Raw genomic sequence first — 16,877 nt, 5'->3', positions numbered from 1 at the left:
GTTTCTCTACACACTCACAGTAATCAACTGTGAAAAATCTAGTTTTAGTAAATTCAAATAGATTTTTCAGCGCTGCCTCTCCGTCTATTATATTTCATATTTTTAGGAGCATGTCGAATTTAAGAGTTGAAATTAAAGTTAACATTTTTTACGAGCTCTTTTTTCTAGGACAAGGATAAAATTAACAATCTTAGGTATTTAAAAATAAAACATCTACAAAATTTAAACATACAAAAAAAATTACAAAATATAATGATTGATTAAAAGCCCAAATAAAAATGTAGGTACGTACGTTATATTTAGAACTGTCAACACGAGAATCTAGTTTAAACACCAACAAACAAAAATAGAAGTGCGACCCCGATAAATTGTTGATAATTATTACTGTTTACATAACCTTAAAAGTGACCCGTGCCACACCAAACAATCTCCAACTCTGCAACCTATTTATTTGTTCTTATTCAAAATGAGAAACATCCAAACAATATTTTATGTGATCGCCTTAACAGCATTTATCCTAGTTGAAGTGTCCGGTGAAGTACTGTTCAAACGAGGATTCTACAAAGCGCACAAACGTGGAAGCAAAGTGACCATAAGTGATGTCGAGTCTATCGATAACGTGTACTTTCCAAATAAAACTTACTTGAAGTTGAAAGCCAAAATACCTGTTCTGTTTTCCGGTGCTGTACGAAGACTGCCCAATTTGGAAACTTTAAAATTAGATTACTGTGAGATTGTTGACGTCCAAACAGGAAGTTTCAGTGAGTTGCCTAGTTTAAAAACAATTGCTTTGAACGATAATGATATCGAGGGGATTAAAAGTGCTGTGTTTAATCATCTCAACATCACTAATTTGTATCTACAAAGAAACAAAATCTCGTTTATAGAGACAGAAGCTTTGGATAACTTACCGAATTTGAGCAGAATCAAGCTTAACTATAATTTAATTAGTTTTTGGGACAATAACTGGTTCAAAAATACACCACAGCTGACAGAGTTATTCATCAGAAGAAATTCCATACGGTCGTTACCTAGTCACGCATTCAAAAATCTTCAGAATAAAAAACTGATCATCTACCTTAGCAGAAACCTTATAACGACTCTATCACCAGACATATTTGCAGATTTGAAGCACTGTAGCCAAATTTGGCTAGATAGAAACGAGATACGAGACATACATCCAAACACCTTCTCTCAAATAGAATCTCTTGAGGTATTATTCTTATCCGGTAACTTCTTGAGCAGTGTGCCAAAAGATCTTCTTAAAAATTTGAAAAATGATTTAGTAACCCTAGATTTGGCACATAATATTAATCTGACGTGTATTGATTATGAAATTGTTAAAAGAGTTAAGTTGACTAATTTGGTAAAAATTAATAAGTTGGATTGTGACTGTATAAAAACTTTAAAACATAAACTTGTTAGTGCAAACAAAAGTTATGAAATAAATTCTGATTGTTACATCTTTTATTTTATTTTGTCTACGTCTGTGAGATAAGAACGATTTATCTCATTTATTTTGAGCTTTTTTGTGCTCACAAGGTGAGCATCTTTCATATCGACGGTTGAAAGGTAAAAGGTTGTAACCCACAAATCAACTCCTTTCAGGGAGTAGAAAAAACGCTCCATGCAAGTAATTTTATGAGGAATTAACCTAAACATTTTTTTTATTAATTTGTAGATCAATAATTCATCTATACATTTTAATGTAAAGAAATTGTTAGGTTAATTCCTTATAAATTTTACTTAAGAGGAAACAGTAGTGATCAACAGGCAGCAAAAACGCGTTCCAAGATTGCGGCTGTAATTTTGAATATTTTTTCGAGATATTTGGCACAAGTATTCGTAATATAATAAAGAATGGCGGTACAGAGCCCAATTTGAAGAATATATTAATATGTGGAAATTACTCTGTAATTATATACAATATTAAAAAAACGAGCCTGTACCGCCATTAAGAACAAAAAATACACTTTCTTCAAATAAACTTTTTTATCTGATGCCTAGATTTCGTGTCATTTTGGAACAACTAAAATTTTTTATTTCATTAGTAGTTCCAAATCTAGGCATCGGATAAAAAAAGTTTATTTGAAGAAAGTGTATTTTTTTATTCTTCTTAATGGCGATACAGGCTCGTTTTTTTAATATTGTATTTAATTACAGAGTAATTTCCACATATTAAAAAATGTATAACCATTTTCAATTTCGTTGCAAAACGAAAATACAGCTGAACCATATTCCAGTCCAATCAGAGAGTGCTGCAAGCACCTCTACCGGTTTCAAAACTTATTAGTCTCTCATCAGGAGGCACATATGCTGCTCTCCCTGATCCAACCAAAACAAACCCCAGCGTGCAGTCCCGAATTGCAACGAACGAAATGGCATAGATGCCCTAGCGGCAACTGCTAGCAAAAGACTAAGTTTACACTCTAATGGCATATAGCATATCCCACCAGAATGAAAAGAATGGGAACCTTCTCTGGTTACACCTCCAAGGCTTCTACAATTTGCAAGCCATACGGATGCTGAGACTAAGGAAGATGAGGGAATTCTACAATTTACAATTCACGTCCCATTTGCTCAGCGCGGTAAAGTTCCAACGAGACTGGTTCCCTTCATACTCCACACAGAGTAAATGTAAATAAAAAATGAATAACCATTTTCAATTTCGTTGCAAAAGGAAAATACAGCTTAACCATATTCCAGTCCAATCAGAGAGTGCTGCAAGCACCTCTACCGGTTTCGAAACTTATTAGTCTCTCATCAGGAGGCACATATGCTGCTCTCCCTGATCCAACCAAAACAAACCCCAGCGTGCAGTCCCGAATTGCAACGAACGAAATGGCATAGATGCCCTAGCGGCAACTGCTAGCAAAAGACTAAGTTTTCACTCTAATGGCATATAGCATATCCCACCAGAATGAAAAGAATGGGAACCTTCTCTGGTTACACCTCCGAGGCTTCTACAATTTGCAAGCCATACGGATGCTGAGACTAAGGAAGATGAGGGAATTCTACAATTTACAATTCACGTCCCATTTGCTCAGCGCGGTAAAGTTCCAACGAGACTGGTTCCCTTCATACTCCACACAGAGTAAATGTAAATAAAAAATGAATAACCATTTTCAATTTCGTTGCAAAAGGAAAATACAGCTGAACCATATTCCAGTCCAATCAGAGAGTGCTGCAAGCACCTCTACCGGTTTCGAAACTTATTAGTCTCTCATCAGGAGGCACATATGCTGCTCTCCCTGATCCAACCAAAACAGAATTCCCTCATCTTCCTTAGTCTCAGCATCCGTATGGCTTGCAAATTGTAGAAGCCTCGGAGGTGTAACAAGAGAAGGTTCCCATTCTTTTCATTCTGGTGGGATATGCTACATGCCATTAGAGTGAAAACTTAGTCTTTTGCTAGCAGTTGCCGCTAGGGCATCTATGCCATTTCGTTCGTTGCAATTCGGGACTGCACGCTGGGGTTTGTTTTGGTTGAATCAGGGAGAGCAGCATATGCGCCTCCTGATGAGAGACTAATAAGTTTCGAAACCGGTAGAGGTGCTTGCAGCACTCTCTGATTGGACTGGAATATGGTTCAGCTGTATTTTCGTTTTGCAACGAAATTGAAAATGGTTATTCATTTTTTATTTACATTTACTCTGTGTGGAGTATGAAGGGAACCAGTCTCGTTGGAACTTTACCGCGCTGAGCAGATGGGACGTGAATTGTAAATTGTAGAATTCCCTCATCTTCCTTAGTCTCAGCATCCGTATGGCTTGCAAATTGTAGAAGCCTCGGAGGTGTAACCAGAGAAGGTTCCCATTCTTTTCATTCTGGTGGGATATGCTATATGCCATTAGAGTGAAAACTTAGTCTTCCACATATTAATATATTTTTCAAATTGGGCTCTGTACCGCCATTCTTTATTATATTACGAATACGTGTGCCAAATATCTCGAAAAAATATTCAAAATTACAGACGCAATCTTGGAACGCGTTTTCGCTACCTGTTGATCACTACTGTTTCCTCTTAAGAGTAGCGTTTTTTTTACTTCCTGAAAAAAGTTGATTTGTGGGTTACAACATTTTACCGTTCAACCGTCGAATATGGTTCTGAATTTACTATTGTAATTGGGAAATAAACCACAATTTAACTTGAAAAATGATTTTACTGAAGTTTCGACTCCCACTTCGGACGTCGTTATCAAAATAAAAAATATTAATATTTTCAATAAAATCATTTTTCAAGTTAAATTGTGGCTTATTTCCCATTTAGAATAGTCTTCTTCTTCTTCTTCTTCTTCTTCTTCTTCTTCTTCTTCTTCTTCTTCTTCTTTTTGTGTAGACATGAATCTCTCTGTTTTCTCAATGTGCCTCTAGTAAGTTGTCGTTCCATCGTTTTCGTGGTCTTCCCACTGATCGTCTTCCTATTGGGGAACCGTCTCTCTCTGTCCTTACTACTCTATTTGTTGCCATGTGGCTTATGTGGTCATTCCATTCTATTCTTCTGTTTCTTACCCAGTTATTAATGGTATCCACCTTGCATCTCTGTCGTATATCTCTACTTCTAGCTCTGTCCCATAGAGTCTTACCGTCGATTTTTCGAAGGGTAAAAATTAGAAATAGTAAATTACATAAATGCCCCAAAGAAATAGCTTCAGAACAATATGGTTCTAAATCACCATATTATGGTTCTGAATCAATTCTTCGTTATTAATCATATGGTTCTGAAGCTATTTTCTTGTGGGATCTTATGCAAATTTACTATTTTAGTTGGGAATAAGCCTCAATATTAGTTAGAAATTAAATTTATTTGACGTTCCAATTTCTACTTCGGAACTAATTATCAAAACACAAAACATTAATCAATTAAACAAATTTTGTTTTTTTGCTTGGCTAAAACTTTTTCTAATAAAAAATCACAGCATGTGATTTGTCCTTAAAAAGTCAACCACAGCAATGATGACAATAAAATTCCCGTGTTGGTGATTCTATAGTACATTAAGACAAAAAAACCAGAAAAATTGGGTGTCTTAAATTTAGTTTGGGTAGGTACTCTGAAAATTGACACCAAACTCAGATTTTATATTGTATGTTATTTTAATATACAGGTTATCCAGAAACTCTCCCGACAAACGAAGATCGAAAATTCTTCAGATAATTTTAAGAAAGTTTAATCCAATTTACCTTGTCCGAAAATGCTTCCTAAGGGAGCTAGAGCTCTTTAAAGATGGCGTCTTGGAATTAGTTTTTCTTAAATATCTCCAGAACGCATCTATTTAGAAAAACAAAGACTGCTACGCTTCTTTATCTTCTAGAGATAAATCGATTCTATTGATTTCGAGTTTCTAGTCCCGGTCATAAACGCCCGTTTTTGGGTGGGGCAACGGTAATTTTATCGGATAACTTTTTGTCTATAACTTCTAAGAATTTTTGACACTGGATTATTAAATTGTGAGGTATTCTAGTACTAAAAGGTACTCTTGTTTTAGGTACGTAGAATGCACCGTTTTCTAGAAAAATAAATTTGAAAATTTTTCGTTTTTTGAAATTTAAAAAAACATTTAAAAAAACGGTGAATTTTACCGACTTAAAGCAAGAGTAACGTTTAGGACTAGAATACCTTAGAGTTGAATCAACAGGTGTCAACAATGCTTAAAAATTAGAGACAAAAAAGTTATGCGGTAAAATAACCGTTGACCTACCCAAAACGGACGCATATGACCGGTACTAGAATTTCGCAATTGAGAAAATTGATTTATCTCTGGAAGATAAACAAACATACCAGTTTTGGTTTTTCTAAACAGTTTTTTTTTGAAAACTCTTTTTCAAATTCAACGAACGAAAAATATTCAAATCGATTTTTATAGATAACGGTGTATCCTACCGAATTAAAGCAAGAGTACCTTTTAGTACTTTAATACCTCACAATTTATTAATCCAGTGTCAGAAATGCTTAAGAGTTAAAGACAAAAAAGTAATGTGATAAAATAACCGTTTCCCTACCCAAAACGGACGCCTATGACCAGTACTAGAAATTCGCACTTATGAAATCGATTTATGTTTGGAAGATATATAGGCGTACGAGTTTTCGTTTTTCTAAATCGAAGCGTTCTGGAGGTAGTTAAAATAAACTAATTACAAGACGCCATATTTATTTTCGGGCTAGGAGAATTGAGTTAAAGGCTATTGAGGGCTAGTCTCCATTTTTGGGCTAGGAGAATTGAGTTAAATTGTCTTAAAATTATCTGAAGAATCTCCGGTATTCGTTTGCCAGAAGTGTTTTTAGACACCCTGTATAAATGATGTATCCTCGATATGTTCTTCTTGACTTACTAATCGTGGTGTTTTCATTTTCTTGATTTCCTCCTTTAATATGGGTAACCACATCCTACTATATTCTGCCCAGGAATTTGTGAGACAGTTGGTCTAATTTATCATAATTAGAGCCGCTTCTTTAATTGTTCGCTTTTTACCATATGTTTCTTTCAGGACTATACTTAAATCTTTCCACTGAACTCGATGTTCATTGTCCCATGCGTGTTACCCTACATATTTTAAGATCTATCAAATTCTCGATTTTTAATGTAAAATTGATGTTCGCTTACTCTAACGTTTAATGGCCTTGATGTTTCACCGAAATAAGGTGGCGGCCGTAGCGAAGTGGCTATGTTACTGACTTAACAATCTGGAGTGCCCGGGTTTGAATCCTGACACTGACAAATTTTTCAATTTCTAATTTAACTGAGCCGCCACCGTGCTTCGGAGGGCCCGTAAAGCCGTCGGTCCCGGCTACGTAAGTAGTCGTTAAGTCATGTTAGGGGGGCTTGCGCGATCTGAAAACCCTAAGGCTACGGCTCCACGGGCGAGAAATTGACGCTAGCAGTAGCAGTAAAATTAACTTAAGGTTCCGCGGAACGGAATGGGAATAGCCGAACTGAACCGACTACGCACAAGTCCTGTAGTCGGTACAGTTCGGCTATTCCTATTCCGTACCGCGGAACCTTAAGTTCGTTTTACTGCTACTGCTAGCGTCAATTTCTCGCCCGTGGAGCCGTACGCTAACACTAGACCTTAGCCAAAGGTTACACGAAGTTTACTTTACCTAAATAAAAATGATCGCATTCACAAGGTATTTTGTAAATACAATATATTCATAGTCGAAGTGCCCGGTGAATTCCTGCTCAAACGAGGATTTTGCAAAGCGCACGAACGTGGAAGCAAAGTGACCATAAGTGATGTCGAGTCTATTGATAACGTGTACTTTCCAAATAAAACTTACTTGAAGTTGAAAGCCAAAACACCTGTTCTGTTTTCCGGTGCTATACGAAGACTACCCAATTTGGAAACTTTAAAATTAGATTACTGTGAGATTGTTGACGTCCAAACAGGAAATTTCAGTAAGTTGCCTAGTTTAAAAAGAATTGCTTGTATTAAATATACTGGCCCAACAGAATAACTAATACAGAGCTATGGAACAGAACAATGCAAACTAACATATCTACTACAGTCAAGGAAAAAAAAATGGAAATGGATTTGCCACACTTTGAGCAAAGACCAAAGCCATATAGCAAGACAAGCACTTGCTTGAAAAAAAAAATAATGCCAAACAGAGGAGAAAAGAAAGAGAGGAGGACCAGACAACAGCTGGAAAAGAATAACGACAAAAGAACACGAAAAAATTGGACTAAGATGGTGTGAAGTCAAAAAGAGAGCAATAAATAGAAGAGATTTTAGGGAACTATTATACAGTTTATCCAGAGAATAAAAACAAAAGAAGATACGCTGTCCCGGTTAGACAGCAATCTTACGCTTTTGACCACGAAATGCATAAGCGCCCAATACTCGACGAGGAGGGGTAGAACTAGAGAGATCTGTTGTTCTAATAGGGGTACAATTAAAATTTAGATACATATTTTCAGTTCTAATGTCCAAACTACTTCCCGAACATAGCTAGTAACGTCTCCCCCTCCTCTATCTTTTCTCCTTCGTAAAGATGTAGTGACATCAGGTGATCTTTTCTCCATTGAAATGTGATTATTTCTGTCCAATTTTCTCCCACTTGTGCGTGTTGTTTTGTTTCGGAGAATGAGTAACCGCTCTGGTCGTTTATTTGGTCCGACCATCATACTGGAGATTTTCCTCTTGATATTTTGCCTGCTACATTGCCTTCAACTATCATTCCCCCCATGCCTTCTCTTCTTCTAGTTACATATCCATAACATCTTAATATATTTTGATTAATAGTTGTGGTGAGTGTAGTTTTTGTGTTAAATTTTTCTTCTTTAAGTACCGTGCCCAAATTTTAGATGTGAGTAGCTTCCATGACAATTTGCCGATATCGTTCTCGATCTTGCGCGGCATGTAGTAGTTGATCTGCTGATAAGCCAGTCCATTGACGAAGGTTTCGGAGTAATGAATATTTCTTCCTTTTAATGAATATTTCTTCAGTCGATCTTTCCGTTGAGTACTAACTGCAGCGTCCTGTATTTTTTACCTCTCATTATATGCCAGAGATATTTAAGTTTTCTCTTTTTTATCACCTTAATTAAGTCACCTTCGCCTTGACCTACTCTGTTTAAGACTTCTCTGTTTGAAATCCGTTGAATCCAAGATATTCTGAGCATTCTACGATATGACCACATCTCGTAGACTTCTAACTTGTTCATCGTGTTAACCTTCAGGATCTAGATTTCACATCCATATAGTAATACAGGATACACATAACATTTTGAGAAATTGATTCTTAGTTGTAAATTCAGCTGAGAGTTGCTCAGAACAGATCTTAGTTTCAAAAATGCTCCTCTTGCAATTTCTGTACGACTTTTAATTTCTTCATCCGGATTTAGTGTCTCGTTTATCCAACATTCTAGGTATTTAAAATGGTTAACTTTTGTTATCGGTTCATTACTGACAATTAGTTGCATAGGGCCGATGTCTTGTTTACTAACCGCAAGTAACTTTGTCTTTGTTGTATTCATGCTAAGTCCGTTATTGGAACATTCTCTAGTGACTCGATCTATAAGTTAAGTTCTGCTAGTATTGAATTATTTGTGCGATATGCGGTCCATTATATGCGCAACATTCTACTGTAGTAGACCCATATCTCAAATGCTATTATACGCTTCGAATCTGCTTTTTTGATTGTTCAAGTTTCTGAAGCGTAGGTAGCGAGAGGAAATAATATTAATGCTCGAAGGAAGCGTAATTTGGGTTTTTTTTTGAAATGTCAGTGTTCTTCCATATATTGGCGAGTTTGGCTGTTGCCGATCGGGCCATTGTGATGCGTCGATGGATCTCGTCTTCGCATCCTTCACTATTAGTAACGAAGGAATGTAATAGAGGGAAAAAAGAGGAGCAATGTATACATACCTGTGCAAAATGGCGGTTCATCAGAAACATCGCCGCAGTCATCGGTGCCATCGCAATATCCATTCAGACGTATACATTTACCATTTCTACAGGGAAACTCGCTTATTCTACAGGCGGGACCCGGGCAAATTTCGTGGAAGTTTACCAGGAATATAACCATGAAGCATAACCACAACGACATCCTGAAATAAAAAGTTGAGTAGTTTTTATTGACATAAAACTATACGTGGTGGCAAAATAATTTTTGATTATTTGCTATTTCATTATATTTAAAATGTTTGGTTTGGAGTTTGTAATGGTTTTAAAATATCTAGAAACACAAAAGACAATCATAGGCAATATTGGTTTCTATAGGAACTAGGTTTTGTAGGTAATAAAATACTTGCAGTTGGAAATTTTGTAGTATTTTATTTTTAACAAAATAAAATATATATATATATATACCGATAAATGTTCATTCTAATGAAAATAACTGTTCAAGAAAAAAGCAGAAAAGTGCTTCTTTCTTCAGCAGGTTTTTTCCTTAAAACCTGGGAACTGAAACCTCTTCTGTAAAATTCAGTGCACAAAACGACAAAACTATCATCTAAATTATTTTTTCTACTTTCATACTTTCATCATCATCATGCAACCTCTTGTGTCCACTGCTGGACATAGGTCTCTCCCATTCTTCGCCACTCTTCACGGTTCTGTGCATTTTGTTGCCACCTCTTGGATATTCGGTTAATGTCGTTCATCCAGCGTGTTGGTGGTCGTCCTCTGCTGCGTTTTTGTTCTCTTGGGCGCCAGTCAATTAGTTTTCTGGTCCATCTGGAGTTTTTCAGTCGCGCTATGTGACCTGCCCAATTCCATTTCAGCTTGGCTATACGTTCAACGACATCAGTGATACCTGTTCTTTTCCTTTAGTCTTGGTTCCTTATTTTGTCTTTCTTTGTCACGCCGAGAATCGATCTTTCCATGCGCCTTTGTGCCACTCGCATTTTTATTGCTGTTGTTTTTGTGAGCGTGAGAGTTTCTGCTCCGTATGTCATAATAGGAAGAACGCATTGGTCAAATGTCTTCCGTTTCATAGCTGTCGGGATGTTGCTCTTAAAGATGTCTCTTAGCCCGACCGCACCTCAAAGAAACATGAAACGTAAATTACGTTTCATGGAAATAAACCACTGCTAAACAAATATACGTCCGGCCATTTATGAAACTCTCCGAAAATAAAAATGTGTCATGAGCATGAATCACACTCGTTTCATTGGTAGGCGGACGTTGAGATTTGTTTAGCAGTGTTTTAGTTTCATGAAACATGTTTTTCGTTTCATGTTTCATGTTTTTCGTTTCATGTTTCTTTGGTGTGCGGCTTTGCTTAGTGAACCATACGCCGCCCAAGCAAGTGTTATTCGTCGTTGAAATTCGCAAGTCTGATTGTCCTTGCCTATTCTGATTTCATGACCGAGATATAATATGTACTTTTGTGTCAATTCTTCCACTTGATTTTGGATGGTTAGGTGTTCGCTGGGAACTAAATTTGTCATAAATTTGTTCTTGCTGATTTTATTTTTAGACCTATTGTTAAAGATACGTTTTCTAATTCTAGTAGAATTTGTTGTGCTTCACCCAGATCTTCGGTAATAAGTACTATACCGTCGGCAAAACGCAGATGATTGAGCATTTCTCCATCCAGAGAAAAAATTCATATTTTACTAATATATCAATAATAATTATGATTTCACTCCCTGTATCATAATGAGCTTCATTATGATACAGATTTTCATTATGATACAGATTTTTAACCAGTAGAATTGCGAGATGACATTCGCGATAAAGATGCCACATGAGTAGTGACCAATGTCAAGTCAAATACATACGCTTTGGTAGTTTTCAATATGTAGACAAAACTAATTTAAAAATTAATTCTTTTTAAGAAGATATCTGAAGAATATAGGGATATTAAAAATTTATCCTCATGTTTCTTTCTAATTTAATTAAGTTAATTTAACCGTCTAAGTACTTAATTTATTTACGTTACAATATTAATCAATTTGAATATATTTTTTGTTGTGAATTATCTTAGAAAAAATCTTGTATACAACTTGCATTTAATTATCATTATGAAGCTCGTATTCTATACGTATCCATCTTACTCACATCATAATGACCATCATTAAATTCTCGTTGCATAATATTATTATACTATTATGGGCCTGATGCGTGCAAAATAACGAGTTGTTGTCATTTTTAACACCACCGAGCAAAATATATCTTCAAAAAAAATTAAATATTGACACAATTAGAAAAACAATTACTGTTGCAAATTAACTGCCACAGAGAGGATTCCGGGTTGAAATATGGCGAAAGGGAGTCCATCGTAGCCTTTAATTCGTTTAGCTGGCTTTGATTTGATACCTCCCGTGATAAATTTTTCGCTAAATTAGGTTTTGAAACAGAAGTGTAATAATTGGTGGTGTGGAATCCTGCTTTTTTTGATCCCTCGGGAAATGTGAATATAATAACCGCAGGTCCCTGGCGTTGTAAAGGGTGTGTGCGCGATATCAGTGCACATAACAATTTTTGTATAGCTAGTCGACCAATTAGATGAGGTTGTTTATCATTTCGGTTGAAAATTTTGGGTATTTACAGGGCGATTGTATAAATCACGCAGTGAATTATGGACCGTTTTGCTTAATAAGGTAAAGCCTCGGGTTTAATCATAAAATAGGGATTATGAAGCATATTTATAAAACAACTGGATTAGACGTAACTAATACGAAGATTTTTTACATTAATTAACATGGAATATTTTAAATATTTAAGTACTTGATGAGTTTGGAAAGTGTACAAATCATATCACTGAGAATATATTATAGCAAGAATTTGCTATAATATATTCTCAGTGAGTCTCAGTATAAGCTTTATATTATAGCTGTAGTTGAGCCTCGACCTCCCCAGCCAGTCTATTTCACCAATGGTTTTGATCATCTTCTTCAAAACCTCAAATCTAACTAACTTATTTCCAACTATTCGCGTCCTCTTATTTACTACATCAATATGTTTGTATATGTTATAGTCAAAGCCCGAATTTCAGGCACTCCTAGGTTTGACTAGGCAATCCTCAGGTCTGACTGACGGTCTTAGTCAAAGCCCGAAATAAATTAGAATTTCGGCCTTTGACTAGTCAAACCTAGGAGAGACTAAGTTGGTCATAGGCCAGGAACCGAAGCTTTTCACCTCGCAATTTTTACAGAATGGATAGATTTGCTTGAAAATTTGAAAATAAGTAGTAGATAGACCAAGGATCAAAATCTATATGATGCGGAAAGGCGCTTTTACCATGGGGGTGGTTGTCACCTCATCTCGGGGGTGGAAATTTTTTATTATATTTTGACCGCAAAAGTTGATAAAAACATTCATTCTAAGCAAAAAATGTTCTATACATTTTTTTTATAAAATTAAGAGTTTTCGATTTATTTGCCATCGAAAATGTTAGTTTTATATCGAAAAAATCAATGTTTTGATAGGTATACTCATTTACGATTCACTCAATTTTTGCCGTAGAAAAAATTTTTTCAAACCAAGTTCTTGAGAATTGAATAACCTACAATTTTATATTGAAACATTTTTTCGTATCTCTGATGCTAATCTTTATATTCTAAAGAAAATGGCATTTTTTTACCAAGCTACAAAAATTCGTTATTCGCTTTTAACTCCTGTTTTTAAAAACTAATCATTCTAAGCCAGTCAAACATCTAGAATCTATTAATAATACATAAATAAATAAGAATAAGTAAGGCCAATGACTAAAAACACCGCTAACTTACATTATTATGCTTCCAATTGGATTTCTACTTTTTTTTTTTTCAAAAAAAATATATTGATTTTTTAACCCTAATATTTTTAATTTTGATCCTAGAAGTTTGGTAAAAAAGAATTTTGTAGGTTTTTATAAGGTCTATAAGGCTATTAATATTAATTATTGCTAAAATCCTCAGTCGCAAAAAGAGGTGACTTTGAAAGGGTTGATAAAGGTGGTTTTTGCATGGTTTTACAAGTTTTAATTGCCGATAGCTCACTCAATTTTTGCTGTAGAAAAAATTTTTGCAAACCAAGTTTTTGGAAATTAAATCGGCTACAATTTCATATTTAAACATTTTTTCGTATCTCTGATGCTAATCTTGTTATTCTGAAGAAAATATCATTTTTTCCAAACTACAAAGATTCTTTATCCGATTTCAACTCCATCTTTTTAAAAACTAATCATTCTAAGCCGGTCAAACTTCTAGAACCTATTAATAATACATAAATAAAAAAAGACCAAATAAGATCAATGACTAATTTTAATTAGGGTGGTGATTAGGGGGTTGCTTCCAATCACTTTTTTGCTGAAAAAAATATGGACTGACATTCTTTTAATTATAAGTTACTTAATTTTTGAGCTAGAGACTTTTTTATTTCTGGAGATAGATATTTTTAATACTTTAAATTAGTTTGAACAAGTTGTCCTCGAAAAATGCATAGTTTTCTCGTCTTTTGACTTTGAAACTACAATATTTAGCATTTGACGAAGAAGAGCCATCATATAATAAAGTATAGCTCGATTACTATTGGTCTTAAAGAAAATCTAAAAACAAGTTTTTGTTTATTTTTTCAAAAGGTACATTTTTGTTAAGTAAAGTTGTTTTGATAAAAGAAAACTTTTGGAGTTATTAGCAGAAAACTTATTAAAAACATTGATTTTTTCGATATAAAACCAACACTTTCGATAGCGAATAAATCTAAAACTATCAATTTTATTAAAAAAATGTATAGAACGTTTTTTGCTAAGAATGAACGTTTTTACCAACTTTTGTGATTAAAATATAATAAAAAATTTCCACCCCTAAGATGAGGTGGCAACCACCCCCATGGTAAAAGCGCCTTTCGTCATGATATAGATTTTTATCCTTGGAGTATCCACTACTTACTCTCAATTTTTCAAGCAAATCGATCCATTCTGTAAAAATTGCGAGGTTTTGTCCTATTTTAAGCTTCATTACATGGACTATCAGGCAAAGGTCGAAATTTAATTTTATGAAATCGGAGTTTGACTAGTCAAACCCCGATCAGCTACCAAAATGTCGTAATTTGTTAGATTAGGTTTAATAAAATTTCATTTTTTAATCTTAATGTTTATTATTTTTATATTGTCGTAATTAAAATAAAAAAATTAGTGTTTATTCTCACATATTGAGGCATTATAGCATTTAGAGTTGCACAATACGTTAGACCCTTTACACTTATATTATAATTTTGAAGAGCATTTCTTATTGCAGTAGCATTTTATAAAGCCTTGTCCTCCAAATTTAGAACCTTTTGTACAAATTTCTCTTTATAGAGACAACTTAACATCTGGAACATCTTCGAAATTAAGAAAATTCTCTTTGCATTCTCTTATTTGATTTCTTGAAAAACGTAATTTGGTTTGACTAAGTATATGAATTTTATTTTAGCACAAACAGATGGAATTTGAATGTCATCGTCAACTGTGAAAGAAGATATTGCAATCGTAGAAAAAACTAAGGATCACCATAATACTAAGGAAGCCCCTGGACAGTCGTCACTTGGAGAGGAAGAAAATTGTCAAACAAGTGCATAATTGGTAATTAGGTGGTATGTACATGTTGTGTGCGCTGACAGCACACTTGGTGCATACTATGAAGATTTTGACAGAAAAGGTACATGCATGCGTTGTGCACAGACAGAAAAGATTAAAATAAATAAAGGAAAGGCAATTGAAGTTATTCATGCCCAGGATATTAGTTTACTCTAAAGAGGCCGAAATCATTATACCGAAAACAGTAGACCGAACTCATTAGACCGAAAAGCACTTTACCGAAACCTCACTAGACCGAACAGTAGGAGACCGAAAATCAGGAACAAATTAGAAGCAAATAAAATTTACCATTAATTTCTTTTTACTTGTCGCAGTAAAACAGATAACACAAATATAAAATTATAACTAAATAATATTTGGATGGTTATTAGAAACAGTTAAAATGGTGTTAACGTCACTCTACCCTTAATTTATTTTTAACTCATAGATTGACGTTTTATATAGAGTTGGTACGAAATTATAAACAATAAACACATTTTTTTCAAGAAATCAATTTCTTGATTTTATTAAAATTTATAAAAGAGAATTTTATTAATTTCGAAGATGTTTCAGACGATAAGTTGTCTCAAAGAGAAATTAGTACAAAAAATTCTAAATTTGCAGGACAAAGCTTTATAAAATGCTACTGCAATAAAAAATTATCTTCAAAATTATGTAAGTGTAAAAGGTCTAACGTATTGTGCAACTCTAAATGCCATAATGCCTTAAAATGTGAAAATAAACACTATTTTTTTTTATATTAATTGCGACAATATAAAAATAATAAACATTAAAATTAAAAAATAACGTTTTATTAAACCCAATCTAACAAATTACGACATTTTAATAGCTGATCGGGGTTTGACTAGTCAAACCCCGATTTCATAAAATTAAATTTCGACCTTTGCCTGACCAACTTAGTCTCTCCTAGGTTTGACTAGTCAAAGGCCGAAACTGTAATTTATTTCGGGCTTTGACTAAGACCGTCAGTCAGACCTGAGGATTGCCTAGTCAAACCTAGGAGTGCCTGAAATTCTGGCTTTGACTATAACAAATATACTGTTTTATTACTGTGTAAAGTTTACCGTTATATAATAATATGTTACTGCAAACACAAATGGAGAACATATGATATAGGATATTGGAAGTTGAAAATGACACAAATCGTCCCTTAGCTTACAACACCGCTCAAGTCGAAAATTAACGGTTTTGACATATACAAACCGTTGGATAGGTCTGCTCATTGCGCATCTAACTAGCGTCTAGCTAGAGTCTAGCTCATAGCTAATTTGTCACATGATTTAGATTTCAGTCAATCAGATGCCGTAATTCAAAAAGTAATGACACCGCGCAAGTCGTCAACACCTGTATCATGGTCAACACCGCACAAGTCGCTCTGTGATTATATGTTTGTACGTGAGTTTTACTGCTGAAAAGTCAGTCTAGTATCCAAGAAGTTTTTTATAGAAGATTAAGAGGTAAGCTATATAATAAAGTAATGTTTATTCATTTACGCTCATTAATATAGAAAGAAATGATAATAAAATAACTTAAGCGGTGTTTACTAACGGTATTTTTATTAACTTAGGCGGTGTTTCAAAAAGTAGTTTTTTTCGTCTCCTGTAAAGTTGGTAAAAATGAATTATGCGGTGTTGTAAGCTAAGGGACGAAATAACAGAACTATGCTACGCAGACGACTGATGATCATTGGGGAGTCAGAAAATCAATCACAAAAAAATATACTGTATGAAGAGCTAAAAATCATAAACATGAAAATAAACAAAGAAAAATCAGAAACAATGATAACTGGAAGTCCAAAAGAAAAACGTAGAAGTAGCTGGCAAGCATATTGAACAGGTAGACAGGTATAAATACTTTTGGGTAATCATAA

General features: G+C 34.5%; 2 protein-coding genes across 2 annotated transcripts in view; one reads left to right on the top strand and one right to left on the bottom strand.

The window, feature by feature from the left end:
* LOC114329744 (uncharacterized) overlaps nt 1-9,547 on the bottom strand; it is an 83,828-nt gene extending 74,281 nt beyond the window's left edge. The window contains exon 1 of the mRNA XM_028278939.2: nt 9,367-9,547. Within this exon, the coding sequence (XP_028134740.2) occupies nt 9,367-9,547 (181 nt within the window). The remainder of the gene's footprint in view (nt 1-9,366) is intronic.
* LOC114329745 (chondroadherin-like) lies at nt 398-1,513 on the top strand. Its single transcript, XM_028278941.2, has one exon. It carries the CDS (start codon nt 467-469, stop codon nt 1,496-1,498), a length of 1,032 nt encoding a protein of 343 aa, XP_028134742.2. The 5' UTR covers nt 398-466; the 3' UTR covers nt 1,499-1,513.
* Nucleotides 9,548-16,877: the final 7,330 nt, after the last annotated feature.

This window comes from Diabrotica virgifera, chromosome 2 (genome assembly GCF_917563875.1).
Source record: "Diabrotica virgifera virgifera chromosome 2, PGI_DIABVI_V3a".
In the NCBI taxonomy this organism is placed as follows: Eukaryota; Metazoa; Arthropoda; class Insecta; order Coleoptera; family Chrysomelidae; genus Diabrotica; species Diabrotica virgifera.
Note: the sequence above shows the minus strand (reverse complement) of the source record. Positions and strands in the feature narration are given on the sequence as shown.

What these genes read in the sequence shown, in the direction of transcription:
- LOC114329745 (XM_028278941.2), top strand. Translation starts at nt 467, where the DNA reads ATGAGAAACATCCAAACAATATTTTATGTGATCGCCTTAACAGCATTT.